Source organism: Notechis scutatus, chromosome 2 (assembly GCF_049901735.1).
Source record: "Notechis scutatus isolate UNSWTSFEM ecotype Mainland chromosome 2, rNotScu1.2, whole genome shotgun sequence".
Taxonomy (NCBI): Eukaryota; Metazoa; Chordata; class Lepidosauria; order Squamata; family Elapidae; genus Notechis; species Notechis scutatus.
The window spans coordinates 123,318,226-123,337,629 of record NC_142010.1 but is presented as its reverse complement, the minus strand read 5'-3'; the positions used below and the strand labels follow the sequence as shown (position 1 = coordinate 123,337,629).

Sequence of the window (19,404 nt, the reverse complement as noted above, 5' to 3'; positions counted from 1 at the left end):
ATTTTTTAAAAAAATTGAGGATTCAAGAAACATAATTCAGTGGTATCACAGATAACAAACTGCCCATTATTGCCAATCCATGTTCTAGCTCTTTCAAAAAGCAACCATGCAATTAAAAACTGAATCTTTTTTGTGATATCTCTCTCTCTTTCTCTCTCCCTCTCTCTCTTCCTCTCCCTCTCTCTCCCTCCCTCTACCTCCACCAGAGGTGGTATTCAGCAGATTCTGACCAGTTCTGGAGAATTTGTAGCGGAAATTTTGAGTAATTTGGAGAACCGGCAAATACCACTTTTGACTGGCCCTGCCCCCATCTATTCTCTGCCTCCCGAGTCCCAGCTGATTGGCTGGGTCTTCTTTTGTTGCCCTGCACAGGAGAACGGAGCTGGAAAGCAGGTTAGTGGGGTGAGGAGGGAATGAGATTTTGCAGTATCCTTCCCCTGCCACATCCACCAAGCCACACCCACCAAGCACCCACCACCCACCAAGCTACACCCACAGAACCAGTAATACATTTTTTTGAATCCCATCTATCTAATTTATATAGCTGCCCACTTCACCATAAAATAAAATGGGGTTAGTTCCCTTTAAACAAAACGTTTTTAATCAAAGACCTCTTGCTCTTGGCTTGGCACATCCACAGACAGTATTACATGTCAACCAAACCATTACAATTTATTCAATAAACTGTGTTCATAAGAAATTGGTTTAGTGCAAGATATGAATGTTCTCAATGGGTCTAGATAGCCCACTAATAGGAACACCTAATATATGAAGAATTACAGAATTCTGCAATACTGTCAATACAAAAGACAAAAGCTTTACAAATATCTAGGCAACTAACAGGTAAGCATCTAGTAGGACTTTAAAGTCTTTTTGATGCGATTCCCAAAAGGTGCTCTAGAGCAGGGGTCGCCAACCTTTTGGACCTCAGGGATCACCAAACTCATAATTTTAGATCCCAGGGACCACTAACTGTTTCTGTGGGTGTGGCCTAATTTGTAGGTGTGGCTTGATGGTCATGTGACTGGCTGGGCATGGCTTGTATGTAAATATTATAAATATTTATAAAAATATTGATTTTTTAATAAAAAAGAGCAACTTTTACCCAAAATCAGGCAAAGCAGGCAGGCAGATTGATTTGCTCACAGAATCACAGATTCATTCAGAAATCTATCTATCTGCCATTGGCTAGCTCAATCTGTCACATAAAATTTGCTTGCAAGCAAACTCACAAAATTAACTCACAACACACCATGCATGTAAATATTGAATTTTTTATTTTTAAAAAAGAGCAACTTTTACCCAAAATCAGGCAAAGCAGGTAGATTGAGTTGCTCACAGAATCATTGAGTGATCTATCTATCTGCCATCGGCTAGCTCAGTCTCTCAAATTTGCTTGCCGTGAGTCTGCACTGAATTTGCTTGCAAGCAAAACTTCAGTCCTAAGGGAGGTTCGGCTGTGCTGAGCCGAAGATTTAAGAACTAGAAAGCAAGAAATCCAACCATTTCCTGTTTCCTAGCTAATCTAAATCTCCCGGCACAGCAGAACAGATGATGGTCGGAAAAAGGAAAAATAGCAATTTAGCAGGCAAGTTTACCGGGTAAGGAGTGAGTGGGTGGGGAGGGTTCCCGCGGGCCATGTGGGTGGCGCAGCCTTGTATTTCTGCGCAGCCTGGATTAATTGCTTTGTGAGGGTGCTCTGGGGGTGAGATTTCTCTGCGGCCCACCAAAATTTTCTCACGGCCCACTGGTTGGCAACCGCTGCTCTAAAGCACAGGAACAAGAATAAATCACTTGTTTGCAAACTATCTTGTTGCTTTAAAGAGTTATAGGCAGTCACTACATTCATACCTGTGCACATTCATACCTGTGCACTAATATCTAAAGTCATCATTGACCCCAACAAAGGAATCAGCAATAATATTAGAATTAACTTTAAATCATATGGCAGTTGTTTCATGACTATCAGGATTTTTCAAGAAAATAGAGGAATATCTTAAAGCCTGTCCTTTACACAAAAGTGTCATTGCTCTGCAAAAATCCTTCTATAGCAGTGGTGTCAAACTTGCGGCCTGCGGGCCAGATGCAATCCCAGGTTCAGCGAAGTGGAAAAAAGTCACGATACATCACATGACAATGTGACACCACGAGTTTGACACCCATGTTCTATAGTACCTTAAAATAAAGTTCACTGAATTTTCCAAAATTAAGAAATTTTTTATCTTGCTTCATCAATTCAAGATGCTTCCAAACTCACAAGTATACAAGTGTATTTTCCTGTGTACCTCTAATATATATGTATATTCGCACCTAATTTTGCCTTAAAATATGCAGAAATCATATTTCAAACATTTTTCCCAGCTTTAATTTTGAAATAAAAAGAACTAATTTTACCATAAATGCTAAAATTAATTCCTTAAGACCATGAGAAATTAAGGAATTAATTCCTTTGTTTACGGAATTTGTTTATGGAATTCCTTTAAGAAATTTAAACAAAAGACTGTTTAAAACTAGTTTTTGTGACAGCTAGTCCAAATCCTTCAAGAATGGCTACCACAATTATTCTCTGAACATACTATGTGATGAGAGAAAGAGAGGGAGGGAGGGAGAGGGAAGGAACAAAAGTGTGGAATTAAGACTTCTAGGAATGATATTTAGAGGAAAAGATGGCTGTCAATGGACATATTTTATTTTTTAAATTAGACTGCCCCAAATTTTCCAGAAGAAGAAAACCAGACAACTCCATCATATTAGTTACATTTTTTTAAAAAAAGGAAGGGCAGGGAAAGCCTCTGCAGTTCCACCAATCAAGTGCTTCATGCATCCCCTTTACATCTGCTCTCAATTTAAAGCTTTATCATGCATAGGCACCCAAAATTTAAACTGAGAATCTGCACACAAGCATTAATCAGTTTTTCAACATCCAGAATGACAGCATCAATCCAGAAAAGCAAATCAACTTATCTTTAAAGAGCAATCTCTAAATAAACTTTGTACATGTTTACAAAGTAACTTCATTAACATTAATATGTGTGTGTGTGTATGTGTATATGTATGTATGTGTATATGTGTGTGTGTATACACACACACACACACACACACACACAGTGATGAAAGACCAGTGATGATATAATTGTGAGCAAAGACAGCAAACATTTCAAGTGTCATTTTTATTTTCAAAATTGCATCTGATTCTTCAGTGTTCAAAATATCACAATGTAGTCATATCTATCCATTCTAAGAAATAGTCTAGGAAAACTTGAGAACAGCCTGAAATCTTTTCTACAAAGAGACTTTTTTATCTTGGGTTACAATCAAGATGTTGTATCTTTTCTCTCAAACTGTATAACTGAACAAGAGCTGCTGCAGTTGTTTTAACAACGAAGAGCTAAAGAACTTACTCACCAAAAGGCAGTGTCATGAAGGCCCATTATCATTAAAAATTCTTTTAATTTCTTCTCTTTTTCTGCCACAATATGGATTGCCAAGTAATAACCAAAAGGCGAAAAGGCAACCACTAAGTAAATCAGAATGATTGCACGAGGAAAATTATCTATTTCCAAAATAGCAGATTCTCCCATCATGACAGCTTTTGTTTGTTCTAGTTCTTCCAAAATTGAGTGATTAGTCTTCAGCTGAAAAAAGAAAATGACTGTTAAAATCAGGTTTTGGAATAGCTTCTGCTAATAAAGAAACATTATATCTAAAGCTGTAAAACAATCTACGATAGATCTAATTTATCTATTTTATATCTCCATGCAAAGTATTTTGACGAAAGAGGTCTGGTTTATTTTATATAGTTATTTCTGCTTTTTTTCTATTGGCTGCTCAAATTTTAGAATGAAAAAAAACTGGAATAAATAAAATAGGAAGGCATTAAGATAAATATGTTCTGTATCAATGGATAGAAAACTTGATTAAAGCTTACTAGATTAGCCAAAGGAAAATCCTATAAATCAGATTTCTAATACATTTATATTAGCCCAGTTGCAGCTGAGTGATTTTTAGGCTGATCAGCTTGAATTCTCTTTGTGGAGACCGAATTTCAATTACTAGTTATCAGGTAAAAAAGCTATTAAGCTATTGGCACAGTTTGAAGCAAAAAATACAGTTTAACTTCAGAAATTGTTGTAGTTGATAGGTAGTTCTTGTTAGATTCAGAAGCTTTTAATAATCAGTTTTTCCCCCTTTTTAAGTCGTTTTTTAAATTGGATAAGTGGTAATTAATATATTCATCATTGATGTTTTGAAAGCTCCTTTGCCACTTTATTTAAGAATTGGAAAATTTAAGTATTGGAACTGATCCAATCATTGCAAAATGGTTCAGTTCCTGGTCTATATGGTTTCCAAGTGGAATAAACTGTTGTACTGACAAGACTTTGGAAATATTATGAATAGCAAAAACAAAACAAAAGTATTATAAATCAAGTCAACCCAAAGTTTATTGGAGGCACACATAATTGGGCATAAATTATTAACAGCCATGGTGGTGCAGTGGTTAGAATGCAGTATTGCAAGCTAGTTCTGCCATCTTGTCAGCAGTTCACTTCTCATCAGCTCAAGGTCAACTCAGCCTTCCATCCTTCTGAAACAGGTAAAATGAGGACCCAGATTGTTGGGGGCAAAATGCAGACTCTGTAAACAGCTTAGAGAGGGCTGTAAAGCAGCTATAAGTCTAAGTGCTTTTGCTCTTGCTATTTTATTCTGAACATATGCAAATGTAATTTTGGGAAATGCCGAAGTAAAGAAAATCAGAAGATAAACAGCAACAAGGCAGATGGATTCAATTAAAAGTCCTGGTCAGTGCACAGTTGGAGGATATCTGAAGAGACAGATAATCCTATTATCCCCAACAATCAATGAGGACTTAAGCAGTCAATACAAGGAAACACAATATATATATGTATGGTATTCAGCTTTGTTCGGGTATTTTCCCACGTCATTATAGTTGTGCTTTTAAAGTTGTAGCAATGTTTCGGCAGAATCTCATCTTACATCATCAGGCTTCTGTATTGTGTTCGTCTGTGAGTCAGACTTTTACAGTTGTTTCAGTTTTAAATTTGGGGCTAGCCTACTGCTGTGCCAGAATGTTTTTTTCTTCATCCTGATTGGTTGGGAGTCTTGGTCTGTGTTTATTGGTCTTGGAGTTTGCTTTGTTCTGCTTGATTGGTGTTTCTAATATCTTCTGTCTGTTTTGTGGCTTTCTTTGTGTCTTGATTGGCTGGCAACACTGTGTTCCTGTATTGGAGGCTTTTAGTGCAGCTTGGCTCCGAGTAAATGGACGGCTATCATTTGTTAGGAAGCTAGGTTTCATCTGGGTGCCTGGTTGTGGGGTGTTTGAGCTGGAGGTATCAGGGGGGATCTGTTTGTGCCCAGGTGTTTGCCTGGCTAGTGGTGTGGAGATTTTTTTGTTTGTGAGTGCAGGCTTCCAAATGATTGACAGTCTGGTGGAATCATCTCTTCTGTTCATGCTTTCTGGTCTTTTTTCAATCTCTATGGCTTCTCTGATAATTCTGTGGCTGGGGTTTTCTATAGTGGCTAGGGTTTTGGTGCCACTGAAGTTGATGCTATGACCTGTGGCTTTCATGTGTTGGACTAGTGAGGAAGTGCGTTCCAGCTTTTTTACTGCATTTTTGTGTTCATCAAGGCAGGTACTTATTCTTCTATTGGTCTGTCCAATGTATGTGGCCGGGCATGATGCACAGGGGACTTCATATATGCCTTGGTTTTCCAGGTCAATTTTATCTTTGGGGTTTCTAAGGATGGCTGCTATTTTTGTCTGTTTGAAGGCAGTCTTGATGTGATGCCTGTGTATGGAAGAATTCGAATCCAGAGCCCTGGCTAATGCCACCCACAAACCCAAACAAAGCCGAAGACACAAGCCTGAAGATGATGAATGAGACTTCATTGAAACGTCTCCTAGATACTTCCAATTTTATGCGGGAGAAAACCCGAATAACCAAAGATCCATACATCCATACATCCATACACATACATACATACATACATACATACATACATACATATATATATATATGGTATTCAGCTTTGTTCGGGTATTTTTCCACGTCATTATAGTTGTGCTTTAAAAGTTGTAGTTAAAGACGTGGGAAAATACCTGAACAAAGCTGAATACCATACATATAAATACCTGTGAAAACTTAAGAAAACAAATATACACACACACACATATTCTGGTGAAAATATAAATCCAAAATATACTTTGTTTACATGCATGTGGCATCTCAAGCAAAAGAATTTCATATTCAGCTATTAATTATGAACATTAAATCAAAATTCAGTCAAACATTTTGGTGACTATTACAGGGACTCATTAGTTTATGCACTGTCTAGATCTGAAGAGAAAACCATAATATGGAGACTTGATAGACAAATTTGACTAGGAAATATTTCTTCAAATATAGTATTATGGACCAGTCAAGAAATGCTCTGTGTTCCAAATTATCTATTGTATTTCTTTCAAATTCAGATCACTGCATAGCTTAACTGCTCACTTGGATAAAGCATTTTTGTATATAAGAAAAAATAAATACTGTATTGTATTTTGACTAATACAAAGGAATATTGAGTTGTATGCTAATCATTTGTATTTACCTGAATAATGGCTGCATCAATACAGATCTGGAGAGCTGTAAATCCATACCGCCAGTAGGTTTCAGCTTCACATATCTTGGAAGGATTTGGACAACTGGCTGTAAAAAAAAATTTTTTTTTTGCTATCTAACTATTCCACTGACTTCAAATTAAATATCCAGCAGGTATAATCTCCATTTACAGTATATTGGAATGATTGCATGATTTTAAGGAAACAAAATAGCTGGAATGTTTTTAAAATATATATGAAATCTATGGATCTTTGAATGTATCTAGAAGTAATTTTGTCAATTGAGTAATAAATTATAAACAGAATTTTACAAAAGATCACTCCTATGTCTGAGGAAAATCAAATATTTATATATACATTTAAATACCTCTTGATTCCACATGAATTGCAGAAACAGGAACTTTTGTAGGAGGAAATCTGAGTTGATAGGACATAGAATCCTTAAAAATTACACCCACAAAGTTTTGGGGACTACGAAATGTAGCCTCTTGCATTTCTTGCTCAGTTAGAAATTCTTCAGTAATGATTCCTATAAAAGACAAGTATTTTTTCTAATTATTTTCATCTCCGAATATTTGTACTACCTTGTTTCTCTGACAATACGCCCCCCCCCCCACATAGGAAGGCCCAGGATGTTTTCTGGGCATAAGGTGAAATTAAGCCCCTCCCCCAAAAGTTAGGCCAATTTAAACCATGCGTTCCCCACCATTTCTCATATCACTTGAACTATATGAGGTGAAGAGAAATGGGGGGGGGGGGGTAAGGGCAGGAGGGGAAACTTGCCTTTAGAAGCCCCCCGCAGGTAGCCTCGGCTAGAGCACCCCATGGGCAGACTCGCCTCTATCGGCCGATAGAATCACCCCGCAGGCAGAATCACCTTGCCATGAGGCCACTTCTATTGGCCGATAGAAGCTCCCCGAGGGCAGAGTCACCAGCCGCTTCTATCGGCAATAGAAGCGGCCTCGTGGAGCGCCCCGCGGGCAGCCATGTCTCACCATGAAGCCGCTTCTATTGGCTAATAGAAGTGCCCCAAGGGCAAAGTCACCAGCCACTTCTATCGGCCAATAGAAACGGCCTCATGGCGAGGTGAGTGCGCGTGGGGCGCTCTAGGTGGGGCTGCGCGTGGGGGGAGGAAATTAAGTCACCCCCGAAAAGATGGCCTAGCCGTTTTTTCGGGGCTCAAAAAATAAATAAAGCCTGGCCTTATTTTGTAGAAACACGGTAATGCAAGTGTCATCCAATCTGTAACTGTCTCATTTGTTAACCGTATAATTTGTTTTTGTTTACATATAACATTGAGCCTAAAATATATCTGAAACTATTGATGTCAACTTACATTTTTAAATCTCTATTAAAAGTGTAGGATCTTTTAGATGAAGAGAGTAATGTATATTTGCAAAATACAGAAGTTATTTCGAGAGGATCAGTTTAAGTCTATAAAATAGAATTTGGTGTAGGTAGTCCTTGACTTACAACAGTTTAGTGACTGTTTGAAGTTACAACAGCACTGGAAAAAATGACTTATGACAGTTTTTCACACTTATGACTTTTGCAGCATCCCCATGGTCACGTGATCAAAATTCAAACACTTGGCAACTGACTCATATTTATAACAGTTGCAGTGTCCTGAGGTCATGTGATCACCTTTTGCAACTTGACAAGCAAAGTCAATGGAGAAGCCAGTTTTACTTTAACAACCATGTTACTAAACTTAACAATTGCAGTCATTCACTGAACAACTGTGGCAAGAAAAGTTGTAAAATGGGGCAAAATTCACTTAACAATTGTCTTGCTTAGCAACAGAAATACGTCAAGGACTACCTGTATTAAAAAGCATGGGTTTTCAACACATACTGCATTATGGCAAGATTCTTTCATTCATGAGAAACAAAGGCATAAGAACATTCTCCTTGCCAGTGCCAAGTAGAATGAGGTTTAGCTCCATTGGATACATATCCAGTGGTTCTGATCCTCGCTGTTAGGGGGCATTAATCTATTTGTTTTGTTCACATGGAACTTGCTGAACTTTAAGAGAAATTTGGATCTGCAGCCTTTCCTTTCTATTATCAGATACGTTAGAATATGGCTTTTATTATTTATTTTATGTATTTATCACATTTGTATCCCACTCCAATCACAAGAACTTCAATGGCTCACAAAGAGTACGGGATGGTTGATTCATTTGGGATACCAGTAAGAGGCATATGGCTAGAATAAGCTTTAGAAGGAAAATCAAAATAAACAAATGGGTGTTAATATAAAAGAATATTTATAAATATTTAATATGAAATAACAACATGCATGCTATTATATGGAAATAACATGTTTAATCTATTTTCCTAAGTGTATTTTCCTAGTAAATACCAGAGAAAAATATAAACATTTGGAAGAACAGAAGAGTTTGTTTATAATACCTTCTGTAAAATATTCTGCAGACATTTTGTGCATGATTTTTCTCGTCACATTGTTCACAGGTGTGTAGCCAACAACAAACTCAGAGATAATAGAGTGATCCACAGAATAAAGATCAGAATCAGGTACCTCATCATATTTCTTGTTTGGATACATCATGCTCAATAATATTAGCCAGAATAAAAAGAAAAGTGGAAGCAGTATTTCCTGCACAAATAAAATCAACATGTTAAATGGGTAACACTCAGAAACAGCCACTTACAGCTGTGTATAATACTCACTGAAACAGAGACTCTTCTTAAAAATCTATTTAACATTATTTCAGTATTTAAACATTACATATATGGATATTTGTATACTATTCACTAATCCTGCCTACTATTCTCCATGTGATTAGAGAGCTTTCTCTTAACTATAAATCTAGACTTTTTCAAAATCTAGAGCTGAAGAAGGGACAGGGTTAATTTCCATTCTCTTGCAGGATGGGATTTGATATAACTGGCACTTACTGGACATGGGCTCAAAGATAAAATCTACACTCTGGCAACAACAAATTTTGATTGGCCAGTACTGCAGGCAAAGTTTGCTAGATTAATATACTTATAAAATTAAAATAGAACATGAGGTCATCTGCAGTCTTAGCATTCATGTTTTCCCTGGCAAATATGAACTACATTTGATAGAACAGATCATTAACAAATATACAAGAATAATCACATGTGAAAATTTCACACAGATAGGTATTTCAGTGTGTTCAAAAGACTAAGACTAATATGAACACAATGTTTCAGCATGCATTATTCAATCACAACTACATACTTGATACCAGGAAATGAATAATTGTCCCACTGTCTAAGTGCAATATTGCTGAAAGAGAAGCTTAATTTTCATTTTTAAATCATCCTAACTCAAGACTGGAGTTACAATCTATATCTTGTGCCCAACAAAAATGGATATGCTTAATCTAATAAAGCAAAATGATGTTATTTACACTCTAGTTAGTCTACAGTATGTATCAGCATCTTAATCAGTTTTTATTTTTTATTCTAACAGAAATAAAAAGACAGAAAGAAAGGCCTTAGTTCACATGATTAATCCAGTAGAATCCGATAACATACAATATATATTGAGATTTTTATTGTCATATAGTGGTATATAAAAATATTTTTGAATATTTGAATTCTACCCTCTTCTTTTTGTGAGGTTCATGTAAGTATAATATTGAAGCCTGGAAAAGATCCTGTAGAAAAGTATAAGCCAATCCATGCTTTCTTTAAATATTGTTTACAGTTCTGGAATTCAGAAACATAATATATTACCTACAATAATTCATCCTGTACAATTTGGCTTGATAAAAGGCTATGGCTTTTAAGAGTAAGCTCCAGATAATACTAGACTGCTAATATTTTAAAAGTAAAATCAGAAAAACTAGATTGTCAAGTAATTGCTTCACTGGATGTAGAAAAAGCCTTTGATGTGGTATAAATTAAACTTTTAATATGTTTTTCTGAGATATAGATTCCCCCCATTATAATTTCTTGAGTTAAAATATAGTATCTTAATCCATCTATTTGTGATTGCAAATGGAATTATTTGTTCTCTAAATTAAAATATCTCAGGAAAGGTTTTATTTCCTCTCATTATTTATTAAATTTTTATGCTGCCCATCTCGCCTAGAGGCAACTCTGTGAAACTTAAAAGACATATTTTAATTGATATATGAACCACTGGCTTATTTTATTACACAGTTAAAGTATATAAAATGTTTGGAGTTGAATATTCTTACATGTTTAGGATATTTTGAGTCTTACTGATAGTTCAATGTTCTTTATTTAAATTTCTCAAAATTACTCAAAGGTTTGGTAAATTATCAGGTTAATCCATTCAGTGGAATAAGACATACAGTATCTAGTTTCAATTGTATCTGAGTATCTCAGGAAATTTGTAAAAACAGAGACCTGTTCATGTTAATTCTCTTAAATACTGTACTTTTGAATCATTGTTCCTACAGAATATCATTTTTAATTTGAAGGTGTTCAGAATGGCCAGAATGCTAGCAAAGGTGATGGTTCTGAAATCTACAACGGCTTTTTCAGCAGCTGCAGAAAAAGGCAAAAGTAAATTGACCTGTGTATGGTGATGCAGGAAGAGGGGGGAGCTCCTAGCCATGGAGGGGTAGGGAAAAAGCCCTATGTTCCTTCAGCTTTTCATGTACCAGTGAGCCTGTAGCCATCTGAGATCTCTTGGTCCATGGGACATTTCCACAAGCCAATGGCACAGGGCCTCCCAGTGCTTCTCCCACCCCAAGGCATCCCCACATGATCACTTAATGAGCTGCACGATCACTTAATGTCCACAACTGGGAGAGTTGGGATTAAAGTATTTGAGCAAAGCGTTCACATGGGCATCTCACTTAACAAGTGCTTCACTCAATGCCCAAGATTCCTGTCCCAACTATTGTTGTCAAGTTGAAGATTACAAAGTGAAGTTGAAGAAGACTGTACAAATATTAAAAAATTGCAGATCAACTGACCTGAACGCTACTCTTCTTGGTTCTCCATTTAACTAAGCAATTCTTATAAAAAAGAGCTCTTGTTTGTCGCCACACTCCTTTTTGTCTTGAAGCATCTGTAGACATTTTTGCATCTGAAAAGCAAAACAATTACATGTCTCTTTTAAATGTGTGCCCCCCACTTAAGTCAATTAATTTGTTTTAACCATAGTATCATTCAATATACTTAATATTACTAATCACTATATTAAATGGGTACATTTCTGTGAAATAAGATCTTTATGTGTTTCACTATCCAAAAACTAATCCTATATAAACAACTATTAATTCTCTTTAAGTGATATCAAGTAGGTACAGGATTATAATCCAAATGCTTCTCAGATAAATTTTAGGAAGTCTTACCTGCAAATGTATTGCTGCTCTAAATACAGAACAAGCAATCCTCAATTTATGATCATTCATTTCAAAGTTACAACAGTGCTGAAAAAAGTGACTTATGACTGATCATTTGCACCTATTGCAGTGCCCTCAGTCACATGATCAAAATTCAGGTGCTTGGCAACTGGCATTTATTTGCAACAGTTGCAACATCGTGGAGTCACATGATCAACATCTGCAACCTAGTCGGGAGCTTCTGAATAGCAAAGCTATATTTGCTTAATGACTGGTTATTCACCTTACAGCTGTGGCAAAAAGGAATGTAGAATCAGGCATGACTTACTTAACAACTGGATCACTTAGTGGTGGAATTTCCAGTCCCACTTGTGATTGTAAGTAGAAGACTACTTATTTTTTTCTTAATTGCAAATGAAGTATTAGTTTAACATATTCGGATAAAGTCTAGGATGTATACAATTACTATTTGTTATCAGTTTCTATTATTAAAATTGAATTTGTCCAAATCTTACTATGGTTAATATGCCCAATTAACTCTTTTAAAAAACCAAAATTACATGACTCACTGTTGTACAAAATAATTTCCCAAAGTTAATCATGGCAAAATTTTTGCTTTTAAACTATTATTTGTATGCATCTGCATTTTACTGACAATTTCATATTTGTTATTTGCAATAGCAATAGCAACAATGCTAGATCAAATAAAATCTGGTACTCCCCCCTCCCCCTTTTTTTGTCATTGAGCATGGGTGTGTGAACCAGCCAGTTTCAAAGATAGCATTGCAACATTAAGCATAAAAGGGAATATTCAAATGCAAAATGTTGAAATCAGAATACTCTCATATAATTTATATATTTTATAACTATCATAATACTCTCAATAAAAATAGTGTTTATAAATTAAATAAATTTTATTGCATTGTTTTTCTGCAACTGATGCTACTCAAATTATATTCATATTTCCAAGTCTTTGATATGAGTGCCCTTTTTGAAATAGAGTGGAAAAGTTAGAATTTACAGCAGGGTTCTTCAAACTTGACAGCTTTAAGACTTGTGGACTTCAACTCCCAGAATTCTTCCTCTAATCATGTTAGCTCAGGAATTCTAGGAATTGAAGTCCACAAGTCTTAAACTTGCCAAGTTTGAAGACCCTTGATTTACAGCCTAAATGAACATTCAGTGTCAAAAACTTATCATTGATCATCTTGTGGAATAACCTACAGGAAAACAGGGGGGGGGTGGAATGTGTCCCCACTGATATTCCTGGATCTGTGTGTCTTCTAATATGACTTACCATGGTGTCATTTTGGAATACAGAAACCAACTGATTTGTAATAGTTCTTATCTCTTTAATTACTATCAGGAGGTGATACTGGCCATCATCAATCAAATTCTGATCACCCATGTTATGTAACATCTATATGAACATGCTGGCAACTATCCTTTGCAGTGCTGCACAGGAGCTATTTGTCAGCTTTATATTGATGATATTCAGCTTCATTATGTACAACCCTAATTAGTATGTGAATCTAAGTTCAAATACTCGCAGCCTATATATAGATTCAGACATTCATGTAAATCTACATCTATTCTCAAATGTTAAGATTACTGAAGAGCACATAATCTTGCAAAAGCATATTATCTAATCTAGTGGGCCTTCTTTCTCTGTTAAAATCTACTACCATATAATTCATTTTGACAAGGTTAAAGGGTTTTCTACTGAAAATACTGAGTGATAATGGCTCATTTCTTACTAGCGTGGAAAATAATAAATTTAATGTTTTGGAAGGGTATCTCTTTTTGAGATAGAAATGATTACAGCTTCTTAAAACTGTACTATACTGAAATATAGTAGTGTATTGTACGGAAATAAAAGCACTCAGTCATTTATCTTTATTAAATAAAGAAGCACAGTAATGGCACTAAGCATGAGATAACATGGTATGAAGCCTGTTAGAAATAAACTGAATGTTATGAAACATGTAAATTAACACTAAAACTTGACCTGATAGTGTTGTACTATTGTGCTTGACTAAAATATCTATTAAACACAATGTATTCAAAAACAGTAATTTTTTACTTTACTGTATGTTTTAAAAATTAAAAAAAACAAAGTAAAAATATCTATTTCAGGACACTTCAAACACCAGTTAATCACAAAATCTGAAATTGCAAGAGGGGAAATAGATACAGAATTTAATGTGAAGGTAAAGGAGAAAGAATTTTTAAAAATCCTGGAAATATATACTTAATTTTTAAAACTCAGGGAAATTTGACCAAATCACTTGAAAATCCCTCTCCCACAGTGAATTTCCCACCTACTCCTTTGCAAAACTATTGATACCACTGAAGTTTTTCTGCCCTCAGCATTTAGATCCAGTGCTAAGAAAGTAGCAAGTTTATCTATTCTAAGAAGCTAGGAATGATGACTCATAGAAGGCCCCCTGCACTAAGCTTCTGCAGAATGACATTGTTTTTGCTCTTCCAGTATCATGCCAAAGCAATGCTTGTTGAAAAGAGTGCCAAAGAGAAAATATGTAATTATTGGTGGTGGTGGGGGGAGCATCTCACCCATATAAAATAGCTGCCCTCCAGAAAAGAAAAACAATTACCCAAACTAATTGTTCCAAGTTTAGCATGCTTGTATTTTTCCACAGGTCTTAATCAAAATCAAGCTCCAAGTTCTTCCACAGACTTTAAGCAAATAAAACAGTCATTCTGAAGTCTGGAAAAAGAAGGCCAGTAAGACCAATCTCATGAAAAATTGTGCAATAAACTAGATCTAAAATTAGTCTACCAACAGGATTGAATTAGTGAATTAAGAAATGCATATATAGTATAGCATTGTATCTATGTGTGTCTCTTATATCCTAATCCAAAGAATAAACTTTCAATTGGATTAAATTCTTTTTAAGTATGCATACAAATGCAGCCAGCCTTCATATCAGGTTCAAGCTGACAAGCAGGCTATACCTCTATAGTAATCTAGTCAAGGTAAAATATCTAAGAAATGGTACATGTAAATAGGCATAGATTAAAACAAAACAGTTCCAACGTTCAAGTATTTAGTATTTGTTTTTACGAAAGCTGAATTTAGTACTTTTTAGAAATGCATTTTGGTAATTACACTATGAGAGATCTCCTTAGATGATAGAATATATTTACTTCAATAAATAACCCTCTCTACTGGCAAGTCCTCTTGTTCCTCCTGCTGAGTAGTCTATAGAGAGCTGAATTTACACAAGGCTCTGCCCTAATGGTACTACTGAGGTGGTATACAAGATGACATATTATAAGCACTTTTTCCCTCATAGCACCTCCCAATTAAAGAGAAAAAGCTTATGCAGAAAGCATTTGGCACTTAAATATCACATCCTGAAACATTTATTGGCACAATATAGTAGTGTACTACGATAGAAAACCTACATTTCAGAATCTCAGCTGCCTAGGGATTATCTCTCCCTGTTTTCACAATCAGAGAGAAAGGTAAACAGACAATGATAGCAGAGCACAGAATTAGATCTGGATACCAGTTCTGCTTAAAAGTGAGACAATTTATAGGAATAATTTAGTAGTTTTCAATTCAAACTCTGGGTAGTAGTGCTTATCAGAACAACTGATCCACATCAGCACATCTGTTTTTACTGTGTTGGACAGATCTTAGTCCTGGTAATTACATAATAGTTAGATTTGTTATGATTACCCACTCCAAAAGTTTCTGTGTGTCTTTACAACATCAGGGTTTACAATTAAAGAGTTTACAATTAGATGACAAGGAATCATAACAATCAAGAAGCATCACAGGGGCTCCGTAAGTTTCTGGATGGCTTTACAACATAAGTTTACAATTAAAGTAGATGACAAGGAACCATAACAATCAAGAAGGATTTTAAACATAAACAAATTAACCCAGACTTGGTAACAGAGCCAGGTCTTAAGGGTCTTGCAAGAACAGTAGGAGAATGGGCACAGTATGTATCTCGGGAGAGGGTGAAGTTAAGTATGTGTATGGGATTGCAGTCATCACACTTAAAACGAGTTTGTTACAGGTTTCTAAATTTCTCAAGATTATAGGCCCTGGTTATTAAAATCTAGCTTGTAGTATCTTGAAATCTAATGAGAGACAATTTAAGTTTAACATCCTTCTTTATAGCATATCTAATCAGATACTAACCAGCTACCAACTGCTAGCATGATCTACATGAAAAGGGGAATAAGTGTCAATCCAGTCATACAACATATTTATAAGAAATTTTCTCTTTCTACTTCATTTCTGTTTCTGTTTGGCATCACACAACCTAACACTGGCTTTTTTTAAAATCTGTAGAGCATTCAAAAAATTTTAGAAACTAGAAGTGCCAAATAATGATAATCTTACTGCCTTTTACAATATATTCTTAAAGGCTTATGGCATAAACCTTCAAGGACTAAAATACATTAGATAAATGAATTGTAATTGCACATAACTGTAGTGATCTGGTGGGATGCATTACAAATAATCCTCAACTTACAACCACAATGGAGTCCATAATTTCTGTTGCTAAAACAGTTGTTAAGTGAGCTGTGCCCCATTTTACAACCCTTTAACCACTGTTAGGTGAATCATGTGGTTATTAAGTGAATCCCCTATTGATTTTGCTTGTCAGAAGCCAGCTGTGAAGGTTACAAATGGTGATCACATGACCCTGGGACAGTGCAACTGTCAAAAATATATGCCAGTTGTCAAGTGCCCGAATTCTGATTACGTGACCACCAGGATGCTGCAACAGTTTTAAGTGTGAAAACTGGTCATGTCACTTTTTCAATGCCATTGTAACTTTGGTCACTAAATGAATGGTTGTAAATTGAGGACTACTTGTATTATACACAATACAGCTGCCAGTTGTTTCGTTGGCATTTTATGCTTTTCATCTCTTTTCTTCATATAGACAATTAAGTTAAAAATAAATCTGTATTTTAATTTCCTTTTAAAAACTTTAAATGTCTTACAGTGAACGTTCACAAACATTTTACTATATTAACTTATGTTTTCTGTTCTTCTAGAAAATACTATGCTGTGTTTTCAAGAAAGTGCAGCATAATTCAAAATCTGATGTTCTATTGGGGAAAAGGGATGGAGATAGCTAATTTTTCCCTGTCTCGTTCTCCCATTTTCTTAATTACATAACAAACTCTTCAAGAATTCCCATACTTTCCAAATACTTGCATTAGTTAACAGTTAACTACTCTGAAAATTAATAGTAATTCATCCTCAAATTAACAAGATGGTCTTTCCCTGTTTACAAATACAGACCCCTTTTCTTGTCCATAATCTGTGCAATTATATATTTGATAATTGCTGCAATTGTATTTTAATTGCTGGTAATTTGTTCAGAATAGCCTTAGGATCTATTTGAAGCAAATCATAAACTCATTCTGTACATACTGAGAAGTCCCATTTGTCATCTCATAATGAACAACGCTGCTCCTAACACATATTTGTTATTCAGATTTCTCATTGTTTGGATCTAAATACTCACTTTTCTCTTTGACTTCCCTACCTGTACAGTATACATTTACACAGCCGCTAGCAATGCAATACATGTAACAACACAGGCTTAATGATGCTCTGAGATGAGTAAACAGAGAGTCAAGAAAAAGAGAATGGAATGGGGAAAGCACCCCATGTCTCACCCATGAAGCCCCCCACTTAGACAGGCACCGTCTCAGGCAACCGGAGATGTACACCTCGACCAAAAGACAGCTTGTCACACGATCACCACAGCATGCGCTGCGTCGTGGGTCAACAGGCAAGGGACATCTGACACCCGCAGCTCTTGCTGATTAGTTCCTCAATAATTGACCACGCCGGGCGAGAAACACCTGCAGCCAAGCGAAGCAAAAGCCGGCTGGCTGTCTTCCTGCATTCAGCCGAGCCCAAAGAGGCTTCGGGAAAGCCTCTCGTTCCTCCTCCTCCCCCTCCCCTCTCGCCGTGCCGCACCTCTCCCGCCTTTATAGCGTGCCGTTGACTCCCACCTCTGCTCCCCACTCCTTCCCTCCCGGGCAGCCTCCTTTGCTTTTCTCTTCACGCCCGTCTCGCCTTCTCCGACCTCTTCCAGCCCGCCTCCCACCGCACTTCTGCTCTCCGGGGCCGCCGCGGCGCGCGCCTGCCCGAGGCAGAAAGCAGCCACAGCCCACTGCCTTTTCCTCCCCGCTTCTCCCACCTCGCCTCCACCCAGACAACCAACTGCAACCTCAAGCCCGCCCGGCCGCGGCTGAGCTGCACGCAGTGGGGGGGATGTATACGAGGGCTCGTCGCCGCGGCTGGTTCTCGTCAACCCGGGCCTTTCGGCGCCCGCGAGACCAAAAAAAAAAAAAAAGACCGAGACGCCTTAAGCTTCCCGCCGGGAAGGGTGCTTTCGTTACTCTCCACGGAGCTGTCGGCGGCAGGGATTGCAGCAGCCGAGGACTCCCCTTCTCCGAGGAGCCGTCGCTCCCGTCCCTCTCGCTTTGTTTGGCCTTCGGAGGAGAGGAGGGAGCGTCGCCAATGGCGGGAGCAAGTTTCCGCCAGCAGAGCCAGCCTCTGTCTATCTGTCTGTCTCTCTCCTCCGCCTCCCAACCCTGGAATAGCTAAAGGCCGGCCAAAAAAAAAAAGGGGGGGGGGGAGGGGACGTTAAAAGGCAATAAACATATTTGGGGAATGGCGCGTGCACCTAGCGCGAACTATGTCATTATTCCAGCTTGTGTCATAAGGCAGAGCTTTCTTCGTAAGGCGGTTTTCTTCACATCCACCGTCACGTCCGCAACAGCTCCTTCTTCCTAACTCTTGCCCAATGTCCTGGAATGTTGTTCTGCGCCGCGAAAAAATTCAAAATTAATAAAGAGGTTATCCCAGTAAACGTTCCTCCTTCGCAAGCGACAAGGCATCGGAAGTTAAACGTGTGTACGCCGAAGAGGATTCAGCAGAAGGGATTTAATACTCAATGCGGATGCCCTAGATATGTCTAGCGAAAATAAAATTCCTCCCGTCGACTTCACTCGAACCCACTCTCCCGAGTGGACGAGAAGATAAATTTCAGCCTTAGAAGGGTGTGGATCACGATCCCTTCTGATTGTGTGCACATGGAGGAAAACGAATTGGTTATTCCTAAATAAGGACGCGGGCTTGGTAAACAGATTACAGTCAGTGTATGGACTACTGCATGTTGATGAACTCCTAGCAGCCCTGGATTCACTGGGGAGTATGTTGAGTTCTGCCACATCTGAGAAGTCACACGTTTTCCACCTGTGCTTCATAACTATCCAATAAATTATAATATAAGTGACAAAAATACCTTGAAGCAAAAGTTCCTACAGTGATGGCTTCCTTGTCTCTTTCTCTGGAAAGGGTACTACAGATAGTCCTTGACTTAACAACAATTCAATGATTGACAGTTTAAAGTTACAGTGGCACTGAAAAAAGTGACCAGACCATTTTTTT

At 37.2% G+C, this 19,404-nt stretch overlaps 1 protein-coding gene across 3 annotated transcripts in view; it reads right to left on the bottom strand.

The window, feature by feature from the left end:
• Nucleotides 1–18,563, bottom strand: part of LOC113417422 (cholesterol transporter ABCA5-like) — a 75,626-nt gene extending 57,063 nt beyond the window's left edge. For 2 of the 3 annotated variants that reach the window (XM_087956052.1, XM_087956051.1), the window contains exons 1-7: nt 18,179–18,563; nt 17,619–17,807; nt 11,571–11,683; nt 9,040–9,244; nt 6,993–7,154; nt 6,616–6,713; nt 3,406–3,635 (exon numbers count right to left, since the gene is read on the bottom strand). In XM_087956052.1, coding sequence (XP_087812178.1) covers nt 3,406–3,635; nt 6,616–6,713; nt 6,993–7,154; nt 9,040–9,244; nt 11,571–11,683; nt 17,619–17,622 — 812 coding nt within the window. In that variant the 5' untranslated portion in view covers nt 17,623–17,807; nt 18,179–18,563. The remainder of the gene's footprint in view (nt 1–3,405; nt 3,636–6,615; nt 6,714–6,992; nt 7,155–9,039; nt 9,245–11,570; nt 11,684–17,618; nt 17,808–18,178) is intronic. The other variant, XM_087956053.1, reaches the window with a different exon arrangement.
• Nucleotides 18,564–19,404: the final 841 nt, after the last annotated feature.